The sequence below is a fragment of the Argiope bruennichi genome, chromosome X2 (assembly GCF_947563725.1).
Source record: "Argiope bruennichi chromosome X2, qqArgBrue1.1, whole genome shotgun sequence".
Classification (NCBI taxonomy): Eukaryota; Metazoa; Arthropoda; class Arachnida; order Araneae; family Araneidae; genus Argiope; species Argiope bruennichi.
In genome coordinates, this window is record NC_079163.1 from 113305803 (window position 1) to 113328568 (window position 22766).

The window sequence follows — 22766 nt, forward strand, 5'->3', positions numbered from 1 at the left end:
AAATGATGTTGATTTTATTCTTTTTAATTTCGAATTCCTTAGAATCTTTTAAAAAGAAGCACATTTTCATTTTATCTCATTCTTGATAATTTTTTAAGAATTTTGCTGTCCATGACATTCTTGCAGAATGTTCTTCAAAAATTAGAGCGAAGTATCATTAATTCTACCCTATAATATTCGATAGAAAAATTATCTCTCGTTTAATTGATTTTACACAATTTTCAATAAGTGTTGCTCCCTATAAACTCTTGGAAACAAACAGAATTTTTGTTATTACACATAATGTTGTATACAGTTCTTCCTTTTCTGAGAATTATCAGCCTAAAGAGTAGAAAGTAGACTTTTATCAGCCTTTTCTGTGTTGTCAACTCTTTATAGGGACATCCTGGATCCTTTTTCATATGTGAGGTGACGGAAAACAGGGAAAATAGATTAATTTATGGATCCGCCAATTGCTGGCTGTGGCAACATATAGGTCTAGCAAGAAAGTTCTTCAAGCAATATTTGGTATAAGGCTACTTGTTTTATTGGTTTTACTTTCTAACAAATAGCACTCCGTGTAGGATTAGAATACTGCAGAATAGTTATTCTTTTTCTGCCTAAAATAGAAAGTAGAATATTATCAGCCTAGAAAGCCTTATCTCTTTTTTTTTTTTTTTTCTGTCCTGCCAACTCATTACAGGGATATCCTGAATCCATCCTCAAATGTGAGGTGACGGAAAACAGAGATAATACACTAATTTACGGATCAGAAAATCGCAGACCTTGACAAGTACGGGTCACGCAAGAAAGTTCTGGACCTTATATAGTCTCAAAAATGAAGTGAAATATCGTTCATTTTTATCATTGTGGTATTTAGTAATTATAGAGCAACTTGTTTTATTGGTTTTAGTTTCTAACAAATAGTACTCCATGTAGCATTGAAAGTAACAGTACAGTTATTCATTTTCTGAAAATTATTAGCCTTGAAAGTAAATCTTCCGTTATCGAAGGTACATTGAATTCATAAAAAGGGGGGGGGGGAGAAGCCATATCTCCTTTTCTGTGCTGGCAGCTCATTACAGGGACTTCTTGGGTCCATCCTCAAATATGAGGTGATGAAAAGCAGGAATGATAGAATAACCTATGGATTCACAAATTACAAGTGGCGACTGCGCATGTGTCACTCGCCTAAGTTTTTGGCTTCATATGCTTTGAAAAAGAAAATATTTCTGTTCCTTTGTATAAGGAAGCGAAAATAAACCCGAATATCATCTCAGATTACTTTATTTCCTAAATAGCCAGGACACATACATACACATACAAATCATGTTTGCTTATTATTGATTGATGCTTTTCTGGTATATTTTATGCGATACATTTAAATAACTCGACCTGCTTCGTGTTCGAAAAATAGAATTTTATGAATGATTTTATAATCACTTCCTGATGCGCCAGAGCTTTGAAATTTTGTACATCAAGGTTTTCATGATGATGCACTATTTTAATATTTTCAGAGCTTAATAATTTGTTAATTGTTTCATTTAATTAAATTTTGATTCTATACTCGTGGTGACTCCTAGTAAAATATTTGAAAAAGAATTATTTTAAGTTTCCATATTTATAATATTGAATTATAAATTGAAAATTAATATATAGATAATGATGAAAAATAAAATGTCTTTCTTTTAGTACACTAATAAATGTGTGTTTTTAAAAACTGTTTTTATTAATTTTGCTTACATGGGTGTATCTATTCCTGTAGTCTGGAAGAAATCCCTTGTCTAAATATTAGGATGCAAAATTATTTTGAACGTGTGAAATTAAAGTTATGAAATCTATGCCATGTATAACTTTATTTGCATTTATTTGAAGGAAGGGAGAGGGTTATATAAAATTTAGGACAGGTTTGTCTGGATTTTGGTTAGCTAAAGGTTATATAAGGCTATTAATGTTATAAATACTATTTCAAAATATTTGATTTTGTTCAAATATCAATTAGGTGTTCAAATTATTTTTAGTTCGTTTGCAGATATTTCAAAACTTATTTTTCAGTACATTTACAATTAGGTTATTATTTACATCTGTGCGATTTTTTAGTTTGGAAGGCAAAAATTGGGAATTTTCTTTCTCAAAAATGGAAAAAAAAAATTGTTATGAAGAACTGGGAAAAGTTAGAGGATAATACTGGAAAATATACTAAGTCTTTTATTGAAATGTGAAAAATTTCGGAAAACCTGTTACTGTTTGAAGTTACAGGAGCGTTATCAGGTACGTTCCTCTTGATTTCCAATCGTAAAACAACAAAGAGTGAACTTGAACACTTGAATTCGAAGATTTTTCATTAAACTTACAAGCCATGCAAACATGAATAGTTTCAAAATTCTGCATATTTAAGTCGAATAACCGAATTTCAACTAATGTCATGTATTCTCCAGATTTCAGATGAATCAAGTCTCGAACAGGATTTGGAAATGGGAATTCTAAACCTTTTTCTTTTTTTTTATTGCTAAAAATTTTTCGCGTTGAATAAAACTGAAAAAAACTGAATAAAACTAAAATAACAAATGTTCATTTTTGAAAAAAGTTTTAGAATTTTTTTGCTATTGAGATTTTTTAATTTTTTATAATTGAAAAGAACATTTTCTTCTGTTTAATGTCTTCTGAACATGTCTAAAGAACATGTCTTTCTTCTATTTAATGTCTTCTGATTAGGGGATCTGAGAAGTCCTTCGATTTAAAACAACGTAAATAGATACAAGTATTAATATTTATCAAAATCCATTTAATGCTAAAAGATTTACGGATATTAAGAAACGACGCAACTTAAGTAAGTAATCCCAAACATGTGTTATTGAAAGCAAAACCCTAACATGTGTTATTGAAAGTAATCTCACTGTTATTACTCTCACTTTCTGTTTGTTTCGTCATCTTTGTCTAATTCCTTACTTAATTCAGATGATAAAATGTGTTCAAGGTTGCTGTTTTATAAGTAACTTTGAAACTTATTAAGTTACTTATTTATAGTAGACAAAAGATGATCTCCATGAATTTAATAAGATGCATTGAAAATATTGAAGAAAATCTGTAATAAAGTGCAAATTGTAAGCTTAGAAAAATTCGAACTCAAGATTTTGACAAATTTGTACATTTCAAATAGTCCACATAATTTCATTCAAATAGTTCAAATAATTTCAAAGTCCGACACACATACGCGCTCACGTCATGTCTGTCTGGGTGGTATGATTATTCAAAAATGCTTGCTGAACTAAAATAAGGAAATTTGATATGCTGTTTGACATCGTTTCTAGCAAATTCTGGACAAAATCTGTCAATGTGAAGTCAGTTCGTTTGTCCATCTGTGGGCACAATAGCACGTAAATACATTCAGTTATTATCTATCTAAATTCATATGAAATATGAATTTAGATGAAAATGAGTAATTAGATGAAATATGGTTTTATAATTAGGATTACATCAAATTTTAAGCCAAATTCGTCCATGAGTTGACTGCCTCTCTATCTATCTGTACAAACTAGATGGGTGCATTTTCGTACGTAATCTTTACATCAGAGTTATAGATCTATATCAGATTTTGGACACAACTGATAAAAAGTAGGTCTAAAAAATTCAGGACAATTGTCTTCACATTTCTATGAAGCTAAGTATAAAATGGGCTGTATTGGGTAAATATATGAGAATCTCTAAGGCAAACACTCCTTTTTTTTTCAAATCAAGTATTAATTGAAACATTCTGCAAATTGTTTCCTCTTTGTGTTTCAAAATGCTCATCTACTATCTGTTTACATATAAGCAATTGCGTATGTGCCAGTCGATTTTGAATTCTCTAAAATAGGGATGAGATGATAGTTGGTGGATGAGATGTTTATTTTTTACAATGTAATATATAGAGACAATATGCACTCTTCAAAGTAAAACAAAGTAGAAGAATTTAAAAAGAGAATGAAAATTAACATCGCAAAAGAGTCGTTGAAAGAAAAATGTGCCTAACAAAGAGTTCAAGAAAATCGCTTTTCTTACACACTGCTCATCACCCCTTGGCCTAGTATTCTGAAATGAAGAATAGAAAGACAATTCTAAACACCGGTGTTTTTTTTTTTTTTTTAAATTTTTTTTTATTGCTGCTAAAAACTTAGATTGCTATAGTAAGGTAATCTGGTATAATCTGGTATTTTTTTACTGTTCGTTTATTGGTACTAAATTCATATTTTTGTATATAATCTTGCCAGTATCTTTGAGAAAAATACGTGCAATCAATAATTTAATACTGACACCTTCACATAATAAAACTTATGGAACAGAATTAAGTAAATTTCATTTGCCTTGGCATAATACATCATTTAAGATAAACAAATAAACTGAATAATCATTTTTATAAACTGCTCACAAAAATCGTGCGACTTAATGCGTGTGATTTTAATAAAAAACATTTTTATTTTTTCAAAATAAAGTTTATTAATTATTTATAATCACCATTACATTGAATTTTTATGAACGAATTCGATTATACCGATCAACACGCGAAATTCTAGGATTATATTTGCAAATAATGAAAAAAAGAATGAATCAAAGCGCTTTTAATACAATGAGTGAAAGGCTGGAAATTCATTGATTTTCAGTAAACAATTTTCTTACCCAAACTATCGAAAAACTTTTAACAATTGTATTTCGTAGACTGACAATAACATATCAGCGATCATATGATCTAACAATGCGATGCCTTACACGATATTAAGTAATCATATCGGATATTTCGCACGCTATTGTAACTTAATCATTACTACATCCATAATCTCTAAAAAAGTAATATAAGCTCTACGTGTAGCATATCTAAATAGCAATTTTGACAATATAGCTGTAGACAACTAGATAAACATAGTTTTTCTCTAGTAATATCGTGTTTTCTTTCCGGTTTCTCTTTTATTTGTTTACATTTCTGCCTTCTTTCATCAACGCCATCTATGGAATCATCCTGTCAATATAAACGGGAAATTTCAGTGTTCGAATGCTAAGAAATTAGACTATTCTTTTTGAGTTCGATAGTTTCATCTTCAATCTTTATTATTAATAATTAATTATCTTAAAAGTTCTATTAATTAAAAATCATCTTAATAATTTGTATGAGTTGCTGAAATAATAGGATAGTTTAAATCATTTTCTAATTAACAGATGCTTTGTATTAACGATTTAGTTGATGAATTCAAATAGATTAAAATACTATATGCAAACATAAAAAAATTAATTCACATATTTGAACTTGTTAAACTTTGTCAATCCTGATTTCAGTGAAACTTTGATGTTTAAACAAATGAAAAAACAAAGTTATAATCTAATTCAGAGATTTTTCAAAGTTATAATCTAATTTATCTGCCTTTATAGTGAAATCGTTATAGCATAGTGCGAGTGCGAGACTCGATTTCACTGAAATTATGCCATTTGGTCAATGGCGTAGTGATTGTGGTAGGGAGGGGGGGGGGGAGGATAGAGACATAATTGAAGGCTCTCCTAAAATTATATTTTGTTATTGTTTTACAATTTTAATGTCGACAGACGATAAATGGAATAAGGAGATGGAGGCGGAAATGAATATTAAGCCTGGTGCTCTTTATCTTTTCTGCGCCCTGTGACGGTTTTCCGTATAGGCTCTAGAAGCACTCACCTCATGCCTTGTGACTTTGGTGTCATAATCTATTCTATATACATTATAATGCTAATCGATGAAGAACGGACGACACCTCGTAGAAGAGAGGGGGGTTTCAAATTAATTTTCCATCTTTGTCTCATATTGCCAAAATCTGCCACTGGCCACACCACTGCACTTGGTGCACATTAATTTTGTCATTATGGGTCAAATGGCCTGATGTTGGCAGGCTTTGGATTCATGAAGAATCGGGAGCCTTCTCATATGCCGTCCTCGTCATTTCACCACGGTATAAAATTACTAGCTCTCTCCCAATATAATCTATTTTATCTTTAAAAAAATATCAATTTAATAAACTAATCTAAAACTACATTTAAAGTAAAATTTTCTCCATTAAATTCTGACCCATAAAATGTGATTAATTTACAGCAATTTTATTTCACCTAACTCATTCAATGGAATATACTATGGAAAGTGGCCCTAAACGAGACAACACGGAAGAAAATATGAGTTCATATTTTTCGTGTAAACTCTTTAACGACTAAAAAACACTAATTATGTAACTTGCTGTTTTTTAAATAATCTCATTGACTTATTTCCAAATAAATACATTAATTTTTTCTCTTGTCTGTATATCGTGATTAAAATCATCATTTTCTGATGTGTACGTATGTTTACATATATTTCTACGCTTGCACGCATTTGAGGTCCTCATAAAAAAGAAGTTTTGAGTAGGAAAGGAACCACAAGTAGAAAGAGTTTGAGAAGCCTCCGTGCTGAATAAATTTCTTTGATTTATGAACACAATTTAAAGTCGTGAAAACTTCTTTTCTTGTTTGAAAATTGGTCGAAAATGTTTTAAGATTAAGACAGCTTCTGCACAAAATAAATTTTTTTAAATCTTTCAATTGTATTCAAAATGTCACTCTTATTTACACAGTTAATCGTCGAAAAAACATAATGTTTGCTGAAAAGTAGCCACAAATAAAAATAATAATAATAATAACAAAACCTCTTCAGAAAATAAATTTTACTTTCATGAATAACCGACATAATTTTTTGCAACTGATAAAAGTTGTAAGAAGCCTCTGAATTAAATTAATTTCACCCTACTGAATAACCAATAAAAAAAAGTAATTTACAAGCGCTTCCATTTCATCTGATGAAATGTGCAAAATCTCACTTCCGCCTTGATCCGCTGGCACTTAGCATGCGGACCGCAATCGGCTGGGCGTGCCGCTCGTAGCATGCGGGCGCGCGTGACGTCACGTGAGCGAAAATTTACGCAGCTGAGTGTGACGGCGCGAGGTCAAAAAACTCCGTCTCAACAACTCCGCGTTACGCTATGCGTAAGTGTAGATAGTAGGAAAGAGCAGCTATTTTGAGGTCTCTCCACTGAGTCACAGAGCCAGTTATTTCAGATGCGCTTTGGCCGCAGACATTTCCTGCCTTCCACTTGTTCACCCACTGAGGAAGTGAACCTGTTCTTCCGTTATGTAACACTCCCCCCGCTTACAGCATTTTGACATAACGTGCCTTTATTTATTTATTTTGCCAAAAAAATAGTTTTTTGCGGATAATTTTGTTTTGTTGTAGAATCAAAGTGGGTCATTGGTCCAAGAGAGGGATGTTTTTTTGGGAGGGGGAGGGGAGGGGAGGGATAAATATTAGTTTGGCTTTCTGATGGCAATAGTTGTTTGTAAAGGGGCTTTTTTTTCCCCTGTTGTATTCGGTATTTCTTTTCGACTGCAGAATAGGATCAATGTGGGCCTAACTATAGCTACACAGTAAAATTTTCACATATACTATGTGTTAGAATTAAAAAGAAGAAAAAAAAAAAAAAAAAAAAAAAAAGAAAAGAAAGAAAGAAAGAAAGAAAAAATAATTATCAAAATATAGTAGGGCAAGGCTCTATAAATTTAAAAAGCATTTTTTTTTCCTTTGTCCTATGTACAACAATGTTTCGGGCAAAATAAGTAGAAAATATGAAATCTTCATTTTTGTTCGAAAAATTTGATCATGACTCTCAAGTTGGAAGATAAGTTTAGGGCAGAAGTCCGACTTCGAGCTCAAATGAAGATAACACGCACACACTCGCTCGCACAACCCCTTTTTACAGGGGGGTTCATTCACGCACCTCACAGAGATATCACAAGAAGAGAACAACCATGCCCGAACCAGGACTCGAACCCGGAACGCCTAGATCACTGGGAAGACGCGCTGCCCCTTGGCCAGGACGCCGGCGACTTTTTATATAAAAGTTATATTTAAATCGATAAAAAAATGTTAGGTTTTGAGCGTTTGGTGTAAAAAGGACTCCAAAATTTTGCATTACCTAAGGAAGGTGTAATCCGGCCTTGTTAAAAATATTAAAATATCCATAAAAAGTTTTTTAGTATACACTATTTACTGAAAATATACACTATTCTGAGAAACAAATAGATAGAGAGGAAAAGGTAGAAAATAATTAAAATTACAAAATTGTGTTAAATCCAGAAATAAATATAAATATTAATCTGTTACCAGAGAATTTTTTTAATTAAATTTAATAAAATTGTCTTTTAATTGTTATTTACTTTCAAATATTATAATTAATTCTACTGTAAATAAATCTCATAGATTTAGTATCATATTCATTTTTTATTGCTGATTTCCAGTTTTACTATTCTGAAGGTCAAGTAATTTCGTGGTATGGACAGAATTTCAGATTTATTGAATTTCGTCTGCTTTCGTCTAACGGAAAAATTCTGACTGAAATTCGAATGGAAAAATTTACATTACTGCTAAAGCTTAAAAAAATTAAAACATTGATGCGTTATTGAGATGGAATTTCTTTTATCGGTGACTCCACAGAAGATCTATCGACATGTCGATATTGCGATGTGAATTAATCCTTTTATTCACCCAACCGAAATAACTAGGGATCAAGAAGATGAACACTTTCCGCTTACCCGAATAAACTCGAGCGGTTTTATATAAACAGCGGTTAGAAAAACTGCCAAAAAATAAAACTATTTAATAAATTAACTGTAAAATTTGCTTAAACATTTTTTAAACTAATTTTCCAAATTTTTTACTTAGATTTAATAATGAATAAAAGATATAAAATACTCAGACATAAAATAAGAGAAAATTAGGATTCTGAAATGAACAGTATAATAGAAGATTGACATTTTATCAGTTCCTGTCTAACTTGTTCTTTACCACAAAATTACGTTACACCACAGTATGGAAACACTTCCCTGAAAGTGACCTATTCCATCATAGCTAATGGTTGAATGAACGAAAGAATTTGAAAATGCATTCGAAATATATTTACTTGTAATGATTTCTTTCACCAATTATTAAGCATTTATTAATATTTAATAAATGAATAATTCTCTTGAAATGAACATTTTCGTAATGTATTTAAAATGCAATCAAAACTAGATACAGTAGACTCCCGATTATCCGCGCCTGCCGTACTAAGTGTTTGTTTTTGCTTCCAAGCAAAGAGAAAATGCTTCTAAAGCAAGAAGCAAACACAAATGACTGATTTCTTCAAAAAGGTGTAGTTTTACAGTTATGCTTTTGTAATTACGTAATACATTACAGTATTAAAACAGTACATATGTATTAATTTTTCTGTGTATCCTTGACGCCTCTCGTAAGTACAAAGCACTTTTCTATTTTCATTAACAAAATGCATTTTAGGTTTAGTTTTGAGTGATATACTAAAATATTAAGCGTTAGTTAAACATTTCCTGCTGTTTATTTTACGTTTTAATGTACATAAAACGATTTTTCAAAGTTGGAATGACTGTTTTCTCTTTTGCTTACCCGTTTTTAGCTTTTTTCGGATTATCCGCGATTTTTGTTATCCGCGGCGGCCGCGTCACCCAATTCCGCGGATAGTCGGGAGTGTACTGTATAATAAAGTAGATATAATAAATATTAAAAATATTCACGTGGATTTCAAAGATAAGTTATATAAAAGCTGTATTTTTAATTAATGCGTTTGAGTATTTTTAAATAAATTCATAAATAAATGTATTTCATATAATTAAACTAGAAGAAATTTATTACAAGATGCACTGAGGAATCAAAAATTATGATAAAATAATTACGACTTGATTTGGGAAAATATTTAACAAGAAACGAATGCTTTTAATAATGATATGGACACGCTATAATGGAAATGGATGTATTTATGTATACTTTGTAAGTAAATACTTTCAATACGAAATTTAATCATTCACTTATTTAAAAACAGATCTTCCTTTCTCTACAAATGATGATTTCATAGAAACTTTTAATATCGGTTCCTTATTGGTACGAATCCTAAATCGCAAGGTGCAGAACCAAAATTGGAAGCAGGTCGATTTTAATACACCGTTTTATAATGAAACTAAGCCACCCACTTCATCTTTAAAAGAATGGAGAGAAAGAATGATGCAACTGATTTTGCATCTCTCTATGCTCATTAAATTCGTAAATATTGTTTTTTATTTCTTGGTTGGCAAATAAAATGTCAATAAATTTGGAATATGAAATTATTAACTGCTTTGGAAAGGACTGTATTTTATTTCCCCAAAGGTTGATATAGAAATTCTTACTCATGAGAAAAGGCAATGGAGCTGTTTACTAAAAATTGCAGTTCGAAAGGTATTTCTCGTGTAAATTATTTTTTAATTCTACACCCCCCCCCCGTCAATTTACTTGATAGAAAAACTGATTTCATGTAATATTTATTACCTTCTTTGGGCAGATATACTTCTTGATAATCAAAACATAATTCTTTAATTATTTTCACGCCTCATTTTTACACCACGCCGTAAAGGAAGTTTTTTTGATAGAATTTTTATTCGCCCTTTATTTTATTTTTGAAATAAAAATTATCACACATTAATAGGCTTTGACGAGCAGCTTGTACGTTGAGAATATTGGTTGTGTTTATTTTCTATTAAATCTCTAATGCGTTACGTGATGTTAATGACTCTTTCAAAAATATTTTTAAGCGTAAAATTATGACAGATACTAAAGCGGTTTATTTAACAGCTGTAAACTTGTTCGTTTTATTGTGCACTTGAGCCTTCCTAATAGAGTCGAGTCCCATGATATCATAATGCCGTTAGAAATATAAGTGTCTGAGTAATCTGTTCCAAATCGCATGTTTCCTTTTGCGATAATTAATTTCATTTTCTGATCCCTCATGTAAGCTGCACAAATAATAGCAGAAACCTTATTCCTTTGCTTTCAACAATGGGAGAAAATCACGTAATTTAATATCTGATGAAACAATAGAAACGATCTGAATTTCATTTTAACAATACAATCTGTTGTTAAAAAATGAGGCAATTTTTTTTAAAATTGCCAAAATTTATTGATGATGATAATTTTTAAAAATTTTTAGATGGTGCAAACATCATTTTTACGCTATATTGTTTTTGGAAGTTACGATAAAAGGGCTTCAAAATTTAGCTTCATATTTAACTCATAAAAGCTCTAGTTAAAATTTAAAAAAAAATCGCTCCTAGGTGAATATTTCTGTCTTCCAGGTATATCTTGGCTAAATTTGGTAGTTTTAGATGAAACGGTCTGTCCTGTAGACCTCCAATGTCCTCTCTCCCACAACCATTCTTATATTATTAGTAGAGATGTATTCCGTTAAGCTTTTTATTTTGAACGTGCATAAGATTTCAGTTACTCTATAAAGTTAGTTGTAAGCTTTAATTTTTAAGAGGTAATCCTCGTGTTTTGTTTTCTTATTGTTAAATTGTGCTTTAACACTAAGAAACGACTAGGCGGACGAAGGGATATAAGCGGCCTGGGCGCCAGTCCTTGTTGACCGGCGTCGCGACAGAATATTAATTCCTTTGTTTTGTGTTAAAAATCTATGTACGGCGAGAAAGAAAAAGTAAATTCTTCTGGCGCCGTTTATCTGGAGTTAAGCCTTTCTATATTTACTTCAAACCGTCAAAATCAGAGAAATCTATTCCTGTAAGGAAATGCGGATTTCGTGTCGCCATCTATTGTCAATATCTAAAGTTTAAAAGGAGCCTTCGCAAAAGTATTGATTTCTTTTTCGAACCAGTTTATTATTAATAATATTTTTCTATTATTCCACTTTTACAGTGGTAATCACTGGTTTGCGACTTGCGACTCGAGAAGGCTTCTGATAGTATGCTATATATATAAATTTTACTGATAACAATTTTTTTAATGCTGATTTGATTTTATAACTTTTCGGATTTAGTTTTTGTGCAAAATAATGTAAAGAAATATATGCATGCATTATTTTCCGTATTCTAATGTTAAAATATTCGATTCTATACGTGTAATCATTTTAATTTACCTCTTCAAATTTCCAGATTATAAATTAACTATATAATGACAATGAATGTTTTAATCTTTGTCTCAGGTGCAATTGTATTTTTATCACTAATGATAATATAAGCGCAATTTAACAACAACAACAAAAATGTTTTGACAGCATCAGAATCATAAAAAAGTATAATGTCTTTTTTACTTTCGCTTATAAAATTAAAAAGAAGAATTTTTAAAATAAACTTCTTCGTAATTTTTATTAGTTAATGTTGCGCTTATATTTAAAATCTTGCTGAACAAGTAAAATTGTTTCTTCAAACTTGACAACAAAATGATAAACAAAAAAAAATCCAATAGTTTATTTAAGAATATCATAAATCATATACGTGTATCAAACAAAGCTTAACCATCCGAAATAAATTCATTTTTTGGAAAGTGATTCGAATTTATTATTATTTTTTAGATGGGTTTCTTGTAGATATTTATTGATATTCTTTTTCTAATTTCAGCTCAGATTGAAATTATTCCATGTAAAGTTTGTGGTGACAAGTCATCTGGTGTACATTACGGTGTTATTACTTGCGAAGGTTGTAAGGTAAGATATGAAGACCATCAGGTAAGGATAGTCTTATATTTAATCTGTTCTTGTTTATTTCTACATCTATTCATTAAAAATTAGAAAATCGCTTCTACACTCATTTAATATATGTATTTGAAACAACTTTCGAGAATTGTTTTTGCTGAATATTGAATAATTTTTTCATTATGATGATTATTTACTAAATATCGGCACAAGTTGTTTCATGTATTCATACTACTATCAATTGATATAGAGGTTGCTTGTCATCGTGCTGCCATCTACTAGTATAAAAGTAAACTATAAATGAATTATTTGCCTACCATTTTGGATTGACATACGCACTCTGAAATAATAAATAATGTGAATATTCCATATAACATTATAATTTAAAGCCAGTAAAATCTTAAAATATGAAATATATATTTTGTGTGGAGATTTTTCTTCCCTTTATTTTTTCTTCAACATCTAAATTTATATTCTTTATTTTATTAATCTTTTATAATTTTGATTTCTGAATCATAATGAATTTTAAAGATTACACTATAATAATAGCATTGTAATTACATTCCAAAATGTATCGAAATTATAGGGGACTAAATTAAATAATCAATAATTCAACTGATATTATTACTTACGTGCAATAAAGTGTTTTAAAAAACTGTTTACTTTTGTTGTCTATACCCATTGAAATGATATTCTTATTATTTTATGATTCTTAATAGAAATTCTATAATTATTATCACTCATTTTATTTATTTTGAAAATTTATAACATATTTAATATTATTTAGAATATATATTAGTAATAGTATACATATATTTAGTATACATATTAGTATATATTCAATTTCCATTCAAATATTAAACTTTTCATCCATAATTGCATTTTTATTTGAAGTATTGGCAATAAAAATGTATCCCAATAATTTGTAATTAATATATGTTATAATGTAAAATGCCATTTTCGTTTTTATTTCGTGTTTTTTTTTTTTTTTTTTTTTCCCCTTTGTCATTATTTTAGGAAAATATTAGAAAATCTCTGAAGAAGAGATTTCTTTTTGCAATTTTTTTAAAATTCTAGATATTAATGATTTCAAATCAAGTTTTAACTTCCTGTCTGTTTAAAAATAAGTGTTTCGTTATTGTTTTGTTTTTCTCTAAAATAAGTAATGAATGCAAATTATGTATAATGGTTATACTTTATGTATTAGTTACATTTTGCACTCTGAAAGCACTCTGAAGATATTATATTATCGTTACATTTTTAAATTACTAGAACAAAAATATTTACTGCAAAAGAATATTTTTTAATTATGCATGAATTCACATGTCCGGAATGTGTTCAATAAATTAAACAACTTATTTTAGTCCTAGAGAAGGCAAATATGGATTTAAAATTTTGCCAAATGCGCATTATATATGCAGACAGCAACATTTGGAAGATTTTTTAAGCTCTAGACTATTTATATGCAAGAAAAAAAAAAACTAACAAAAAGTTTTTATTTTCTATCTGAAACCAATGAAATTAATAAAATTTCAAACGAAAAATCAGATAAACCTGCAGTTTTCAGATGCATGATGGCAAACATAATAATTATTATCCAGTTTAATTTAATAGTTTAAATTTATTTTATGAAATAAAATATTTAGATTTAAGAATTCTTAGTAGCACTATTTCATAGGAATAGCGTGTATTTGTCAGTTTTATTTTGATTACTATAAGATGTACATACCAACATAATAACCTCACTGCTGATTTTGTGCATACATTTAGTTACATTTGGAAGAAATTTTGTAAATTTTTGTCGGTGATAAAGATGACACCTCATCATAATTAAAACACTTATGTGCTTTTATGACTGGAATAACTAAATATGAAAAAAATCAGGTATATAATTAAATAGTTTCCTATGTCTTAATTGATTTCCGCTTTTTCTCACTGATGTTGATTAACAGATTTATCATTTGAGAAATAATTAATGTAGTTGTGAGAAAATGTGTCTTCAATTTTTGATCAATTGTAATTCGTATTTCTGCAAGTAAATGTTATAGAATTGAAACGATTCATCATCATGATTTTGCTATAGTTTCACAAACTTAATGCCAATTAAATTGGAAAACATGGTATCGTTAGTTAATTATTAATGGTTAATTCACTACTGTTATTGTTTGTTAATTATACGTACTTTATAGTAATCACAGAAATTTCGAAACATCGTTTTATGTTCAGACAGAGTTTTTTTGTTGATCCAGATAGAAATTTGAATTCATTGCAACCAGTATGAACTAATTTGTAAAATCATTGTAGAGAACTCAACCATCTAAAAGCATGGTTTTTCCCGCGCTGTATTCATTGAAAAAACACTAATTTTTTTACCTTTTGGCTTCATCAAGGAGCACTGAAGCAATCAATTCATCAATTTTATATAACCTCAAAAATAACATTCCGTACTTCAAAGACACCGCTGAAGGCTAGTTTAAATAGCTTGCATTATTCAAATTCCTTTAAGCATTTTAAATTCACGAATATTAATAATTATTTAACAATTATTTAATTATTTATTTTATTATTATGTGACAATTCTTACTAAAATCATTGTCTTACGTAAATTGTTTGGTAAGGTGGATCGTAGTAGACAATTAAGATTTCTGTTTCCTTAAAAACTTCCTTTTATCCATATCTGAAATAAAAATATCTAATTATTTTATATTGGCCAATTCTTTTGTTTATTAGATGATGAAAACAATTAAAGTGGTCTTCCTCTCAATTAAAATGAAAAAAAAAAAATCTGTAATTCAAAACGATTCACAGTGGCTATTAAATAATTTCAACATTCCATTCACAATATCTTCAAAGGATAGCGTGCTAATGTTTGTAATAATTATTGTTTTGACAATGTCAACAAGAACAGATGTTGTTTCTTGATAAACATCGGTTAAAAAGTTTTAATAAGTTCTTTCATTTTAACTATCAGTGCACAGTTAATATCAAATAGTAAAAATTTTGTTTCCAAATGTCTTGATGAAAATGAATTGTAAGTATTACTAGTTTATGTTATATCATTTGCAATTAAAGAGCATTTGATTATTTTTAAAACAGCAGCAATCATCTAAATATTTTTCATGAGGTGCATTGTTAATATGAGAGGGTATTAATTTATTAATTATTCATAATTTTCACTTACATTTTCATTTTTACACGCAATTAAATGAAAAAGTTATTTGTTGATGAATTTTATAATTTTAAGCGAAATGCTTATTCTTAAGAAGGAAGGTTATAAAGCAGGATAATTTTATATCACTTAAGGTGTATGTACACACTTGAAATTTCGAAAATCCTTCAAAATATCGAATATTTTTTTATTGCTTAATAATGTTTTCTGGTCCTTTAGCTTTCAAACGATACTAAAATGTTGTCCATATTCGGAATATTTCTCGAGTTATAATTATTTTTCCTGAGGTGCTTTCATTAAAAACCCTAGTTACGGTGTTTATAAAACTCATTTTATGAAGAATGATATTTTCCCACTATGTTGCTTCATTCAAACAACCATAACTCAACAAGAAATTAACCAAATACATCTATTTATATATCAAAATAATCTGTATGAAATAGTGGATGTTTTGTGCCTCAATCAAAGTTATATTTATAGAAATAAATTTTTAATAGCTATTTAAAAGTTAAAATGACAGAAAAAATCTCGCTTTTTCTATTCATCGTTGATGAAAAAATTGTTTTAAAAAAACTATACATTTTTATAACTTGTTTGAGGCAGACAACATCAAAACTAATATTTGGTATAATTTCCAACTAGAATTGTGTGCCTATACAAATTAGAATTTAAGATATCATGTTTCAAAAAATAGGCTAATTAATTATTTATTAATTAATAGCCTATTATTAATTAATTAATATTATTTAATTAATTAATAATTAGTGCAATAAGGTTTTTCCTCATTGAAATGAATTTAAACATATATTAATAACCTACTGTGAAAAAACTGGATTTTTAAAGTTAAAATTTAAAAAAAAATCTTCAAGTGTGTACGTACACCTTAATGACTCATTATACACAGATATAACTTTAAGGCAGAAAATTTAGCCATCATTCAAAATTTGAAATCGCAAAATCACTTCAACGAAGTGCAGTTAGTAAAATGAATCTCGATAAGAAATAACATCTCTGGAGGATTTTCAGCTGGATGCGTCTTTTCAGAGTGTATATAAGTTTGAATTACCCTCCTTTCTGCAGGGTTTTTTCAGGCGAAGTCAGTCCAGTGTTGTCAATTACCAGTGTCCGAGGCAGAAGAACTGTGTGGTCGATCGAGTCAACCGGAACAGGTGCCAATACTGTCGCTTACAAAAATGCCTTGCTCTTGGGATGTCCAGGGATGGTAAGAAGTCATTGCTTTTTTAATTCTGATTTTCAGTTTCATATTTAACTCAGATCACGGTCACAGCATTATACCAGGGGAGTTGTCTCTCCGAATCTTTCTCGCATATTCTGCAATAAATGTCTTGTTCCCCTTCCTCCGCATAAAATTGTGAACTACGAGAACCGCGAATTCCTTGTCTGGTGCCGGTTACGAAATATAGATTTTTGGAGTAAATTTAGCATTTTTATTGAATCTATGGCGAGAATGGTGCTCTTGGGATGTCCAGGGATGGTAAGAAGTCATTGCTTTTTTAATTCTGATTTTCAGTTTCATATTTAACTCAGATCACGGTCACAACATTATACCAGGGGAGTTGTCTCTCCGAATCTTTCTCGCATATTCTCCAATAAATGTCTTGTTCCCCTTCCACCGCATAAAATTGTGAACTACGGGAACAGCGAATTCCTTGTCTGGTGCCGGTTACGAAATATAGATTTTTGGAGTAAATTTAGCATTTTTATTGAATCTATGGCGAGAATATCTATTTTAGATTCCTTTTTGCAGACCAACTGAAATCAAAATGTGATACGAAACTATAGTTGTATTTACAAAATCAAATACCAAATTTCACATATTTAAATAATTGCGTTTGTGAATTATTGCGTTCACTTGCATGCGAAAGCACAGATTGACAGACAATCAATTGCTTGACGGATTTGGTTCAAAAGTTGTTAAGCATCAGCATTTTAGATGTTAAGCCTGTGTACTAAATCATATCCACCTAGCTCTTTTCGTTTTATAGTTATCGAGTACTTGGACAGTCAGACGAACAAAAATGGATTTCAAAAATGGAAAATAAATCTTCCTAAAACTGGATTTCGTTCAAAATTTGACAGAAAAGTCATGGATTTCGTTCAAAATTTACAAATTTGATCATAATTTTATATACCAAATTATAGCCATCTGGCTCAAAGCGTTAATGAGTTATCGTGTTCATAGAATGACAGAGAGACAGATAGACATAATGTCAAAAAGGTGCCTTTTCGAACTAGGGAAGTCTGAAACGCAAAGATTTGTCGAAATCTCGTTTTCATTTTTTTTCACGATTACAATACATCTATATTTCATATATGATGAAGTAAAAAACTAAAAGTGATTTATGAAGTTCGAATTTATATTGAGTTTCCCTTTTTAACAGTCAAATATGAATTTTACTTCACGTGGTCTTCAAATAAAAAATTTTTATTGGCTACTTAATTGATAAAGGGTCGTGATATTATTTATTTACGTGACTGATCATAAATATGGATATACGTAGTTTAAATATTTTTTTCTGTTCCTATTTCGAAAACTTTAAAAATTCCATTTTTCAGGAATTTTCTTTAAAAATTCCTTTTTTTAGGAATTTTCTTTAAAAATTCCCTTTTTTTTTTTTTGCTTTTTTTGAAAATTTTATTCGGAACAGAAGCTAACTAAATTAATCACACTGCGGATGCTCTTACTTTTTTCCTTACAGGAAATAGATTTTGAAAACAGTACAATTTAAATAAAGCGTGTATAGAAATTTAGAATTGTGAGAGGGTGATTTGCCATTATCGTAGTTAAAATCGAAAAAAAAAAAAATCGTCTTGAAGTGGGACCTGATGTTTAAAAAAAATGAAAGAATCCTTGTTAAAAAATTATGTGATATTTCAGTCATTAAATTAAATTAATCAATTAAACGTAATTAGAAATAATTAAATTCCATAAATTAATATAACAAAAATTAATATAATATCTTAATTAATATAACTTTTTTTCGAACCTTATAAAATTCGAGGTTATTTTACTTTTTTCTAAGGTCAAAAGAAATATAATTACCAAAAAAAATAATTTGCAAATGTCTATTATAAACTGTTTTATCATCTCTCGTTATCATTATAATGATACAAACTACCTTATAAGATACTTTATATCATCGTAATAATATAATGTATCATTAAATTGATATAATGTATCAAACTATTGTTATAAGGTATCATTAAAATGATGCAAAGTATCTTATCAGAAGGTATCATTAAAATGATGCAAAGTATCTTATCAGATAGTTTGTATCAATAAAATGTAACAAAGTATCTTTTATCAAGATATTTTGTATCATTTTTTGCTTTATTATTTGACGTCAATCTAATTTAATCTCATTTATCCACATCTGGATAGATAACTTAAATATCTGAAGAAAATAGCGAAATTTTGTTAGGCTGCAACCGCTTGGGATAAACATACAGGGATTCATTAAGAGAGAGAATAATTATTGAATCTTGTTCCAGCTTTATTACTTAAAGAAATCTGCAATATAAATTTTTATAAAATAATTTAAATATAATTTGATTATTAATATCAGAAACATTATAAAATTGGTTCTCATTATTATACTAGCTGGAATGGGCTTACCAAAACTTTCTCGGATACCATCTAATAAATTATTCTAGAGAACGTCTTTCACGGCATTGACGTGCAACAGTTGTGAAGTATTAATAGTTGATTGAATTAATTTAGCCTATTTACTGAATCGATCGTGTGATCTTTGTCGAGTTTTTTGGTAGTTAATAGTAATCGAAAATCGAATCTGTGTTTTAAACGCGTTTTCAATAACCGATTGCAATAAAATATTGACCTAGAAAAAGAAGTTAAAGGGTTGACTTTAACAAATTTGGTTCAAAATTTGCTATGAATCTTATATCTTTAAACAAGTAGTTCTTCTATATATAAAAATTTATTTATTTCGTGTATCTCGGAAACGACTCGAACGATTTCAATCAATTTTTATATTTAGATAATTTGTGTATGAGGAAGTGAAAATCTGTGCAAGTTGTCCATAAGTAATTAACCTGATAAAAATTTGTTATTAATAATTCTGAATAAGTGATAAGAAAAAAACACTTATTGAATTTTATTTAATATTAAGCTCGATAATTTTTCGTTATACGCCATAACTCGAAATGCCCCATATTCAGTTTGTATATAAGGCAGCCAAGGCAGAGCGTTCCCATTGGTTTTTGAAAAGTCGCTTCAAGCAGGGAGTGTCATACACATAAAAAAAATTGCAGTTATAAAGGGAGAAAACGAATTATTTCAAAATTATGAAGCAAACTCATTTTTTATCTTCGATTTTCTTGGGGCGAAACGGACATGTTTGGTAACTTTCTGAGACCTGATTCGATATCGAAAACTTCTTTCTTGATGTTAGAGTCAGTTTTTATTTTTCGTCATCTTTGCTGTGCATCGTTTCACATTGCATATTTTCACTTTCTTCACCATTTCTACGGGTATTTTTACAGCTAATTTATTTATTTTTCCACCTTCCATAAAATTTATTGCTTTGAATTTTTACTTTCTTACTTAGAAACTTTATCTTTCATATGGCACATACTCTCCCTATGTAATCAATTTCGATTTTTTTTTTTTTTTTTTTTTTTGAGGAAAATAGAAAGCACCATTGTTTCTTGTATAAGAAGTATAAAAAAGAGAAAATATTGTATCATCAAGAAATTCGAATTCGAACTCAGCCACTTTTCCGGTCTCGCTGAGTACGAAATCACATTTTCGGAATTATGTCTCTCTGTCTGACCGTGAACATAACTCAAAAACCATTTGAGCTAGATGGGTGAAATTTGATATGATCTTTACTTCAAATTTTGAACGATATCCCCACACAGAAAATCTGTCTGTTTGTCTGAATACAAATGAACACGATAACTATAAAACGCAAAGAGCTAGATGGATAAAATTTAGTACAGATTTATTTAACATCTTAAGTGTAAATTAATATTAAATTTTGAACTAAATCCATCAAGAGATTGACCATCTGCCGGTTTGTACTTTTGAGTCCAAAATGCATATTGGATTTTCTTTACTTCATCACGAAGCACAGAAATATCATATGCGTAACTCTGAAAATAAAAATGTGAACACTCATGTCGTTTAAGTCCTCGTCTAAACTCCACAAATTTAATACTGGAGGGAGGGGAGAAAGTTTGGGAAAGGCCACTTCCTCTTCCTTAGTTAAATTTTTTTATTTTTGAATTCCATATTTTATATTGCTCATTTTAGGCATAAGATTAAAGCAACCACTAATTTATTTTTATTTCAAAGCCATTGTTTCACCTATACATTAAAATCCTTGATCATTCTTTTCGTGGTTGGCCTTTCTGGAAGGGTTTTGAACTGGTTAACTGTTGCGTAATGGATGATAAACCAAAATGAATAATTTTTACTTTCTCCTATACATAGTATACAATTGTCAAAAAATTCGAATTCGAGAATTTGACGAATCTCCACGTTTTAAGCCTCTCAGAGTTCAAAAAACACATTTTTAGAACATGTCCTTCTATCTGTCTGTGACAAATATAACTTAAAAACTCTTTGATCTGAACGGTAGAAATTTGGTCTACGGTCTTTACACCAAGTTTGTAGATTTCAGTTAAATTTTGAGTAAAACCTGAGCAGAAGAAGTCTGTCTGTCTGACTGTTCGAATGTAATTTAACGCGGTACCTACAAAACGAAGAACGTTCGATAAATAAGATTCGGCTCACAGATTTAACATCTATAGTGTAAACACCTGTCGAATTTTGAGCGAAATCCAACCACCAGTTGACCGGCTGTCGGTCTGTATTTTCAGAAACCTGTAAACGCGATAATTCAAAAACGCAGTGACTTAAGTATATCAAATTTGGAATGGGATTTTGTGACTACAAGTTCAGCCTCGTGTCAAATTTTTGTTTGAATCGGTTGAGAATAACATGTCTAACACACAAATTTGATTTTTGGGTACTGTTAACGCATGCCAATGATTAATCGTCATATAACTTGCCAAGGATCACATGATAGATTTAGCAAAAATGCTAAATTCACGCGAAAACTTGGACAGACTTCCAATCGACGAATTTCGTCTAAATTTTCATAGAAATCTACAAATTTTTGTTAAGATTGCATATAAAATGTTAGATTGCTCTAGCTGAATGCGTTTTTATTTTCTCGCTTACGAAGTATAAGGGCATTACAGGAATCGTCCAAAAATTGGGACTTCTAGATTATGACGAATTTCCAATTTTCAGACCTCACTTTTTGTGTTATTTCGCAGCATGTTTGTCTGTTCAATTGTCTGTTTGTCTGCCGGTAAATGCTATAACTTAAAAACGCTTTGAGATAGCAGAATGAAATTTGATGTTTAGACTTATAACCAAATTGTTAGATTTTTCTCAAATTTTGAAAGAAATCCATTCTCAGGAAATCTGTCCGAGTGCAATTGGACCCAATAACTACAAAAGACAAAGATCTAGGTAGATGAAATTTAACATGCACATTTAGCATCATGCGAATTTTAGTCTAATTTTAAACGAAATCTGTCTAGGGTTTCTTGGTATGTAATTTCGCACGCATGTAAACGCAATGGCTTATAAACGCAACGACTGAAATTAATGAGATTCGGTGTATTATTTTGTGACTACAATTATAATACCTTGTCAAATTTTGGTTTCAATGGGTGGACTGCCCAATATTCATATTCGCACAATAGATTTTGTAAAAATGCTATATTCTCGCCAAATATCTATATCTGGTCGTTATTTTTCGTCAATGCCTTGCAAGACATTCGAAGCCTTACCCAAGGTTTACAATTTTATCTAGAGGAAAGGGGATTAGGCCTTTCTTGGAGAGTAAGCGAGAATGTTTCGAGGAGACCACGCCAGCTGGTCCTGTTTACAGGCAGTGAGATAGAATTCCTAAAATACATTTTGTGTGGTCTGAAAAATGGAGATTCGCCGAAATCTCGAGATTTGTGTGTTTACCATACTTTCTCTTTGTATGTTTACTTCGCATACG

General features: G+C 29.8%; 1 protein-coding gene across 2 annotated transcripts in view; it reads left to right on the forward strand.

Moving 5' to 3' along the window:
* LOC129960097 (probable nuclear hormone receptor HR3) overlaps positions 1-22766 on the forward strand; it is a 121046-nt gene that overhangs the window by 80743 nt on the left and 17537 nt on the right. The window contains exons 2-3 of one of the 2 annotated variants that reach the window (XM_056073207.1): positions 12457-12542; positions 16780-16921. In XM_056073207.1, the coding sequence (XP_055929182.1) occupies positions 12457-12542; positions 16780-16921 (228 nt within the window). Of the gene's footprint in view, positions 1-12456; positions 12543-16779; positions 16922-17177; positions 17195-22766 lie in introns of those variants that run through there. The other variant, XM_056073208.1, reaches the window with a different exon arrangement.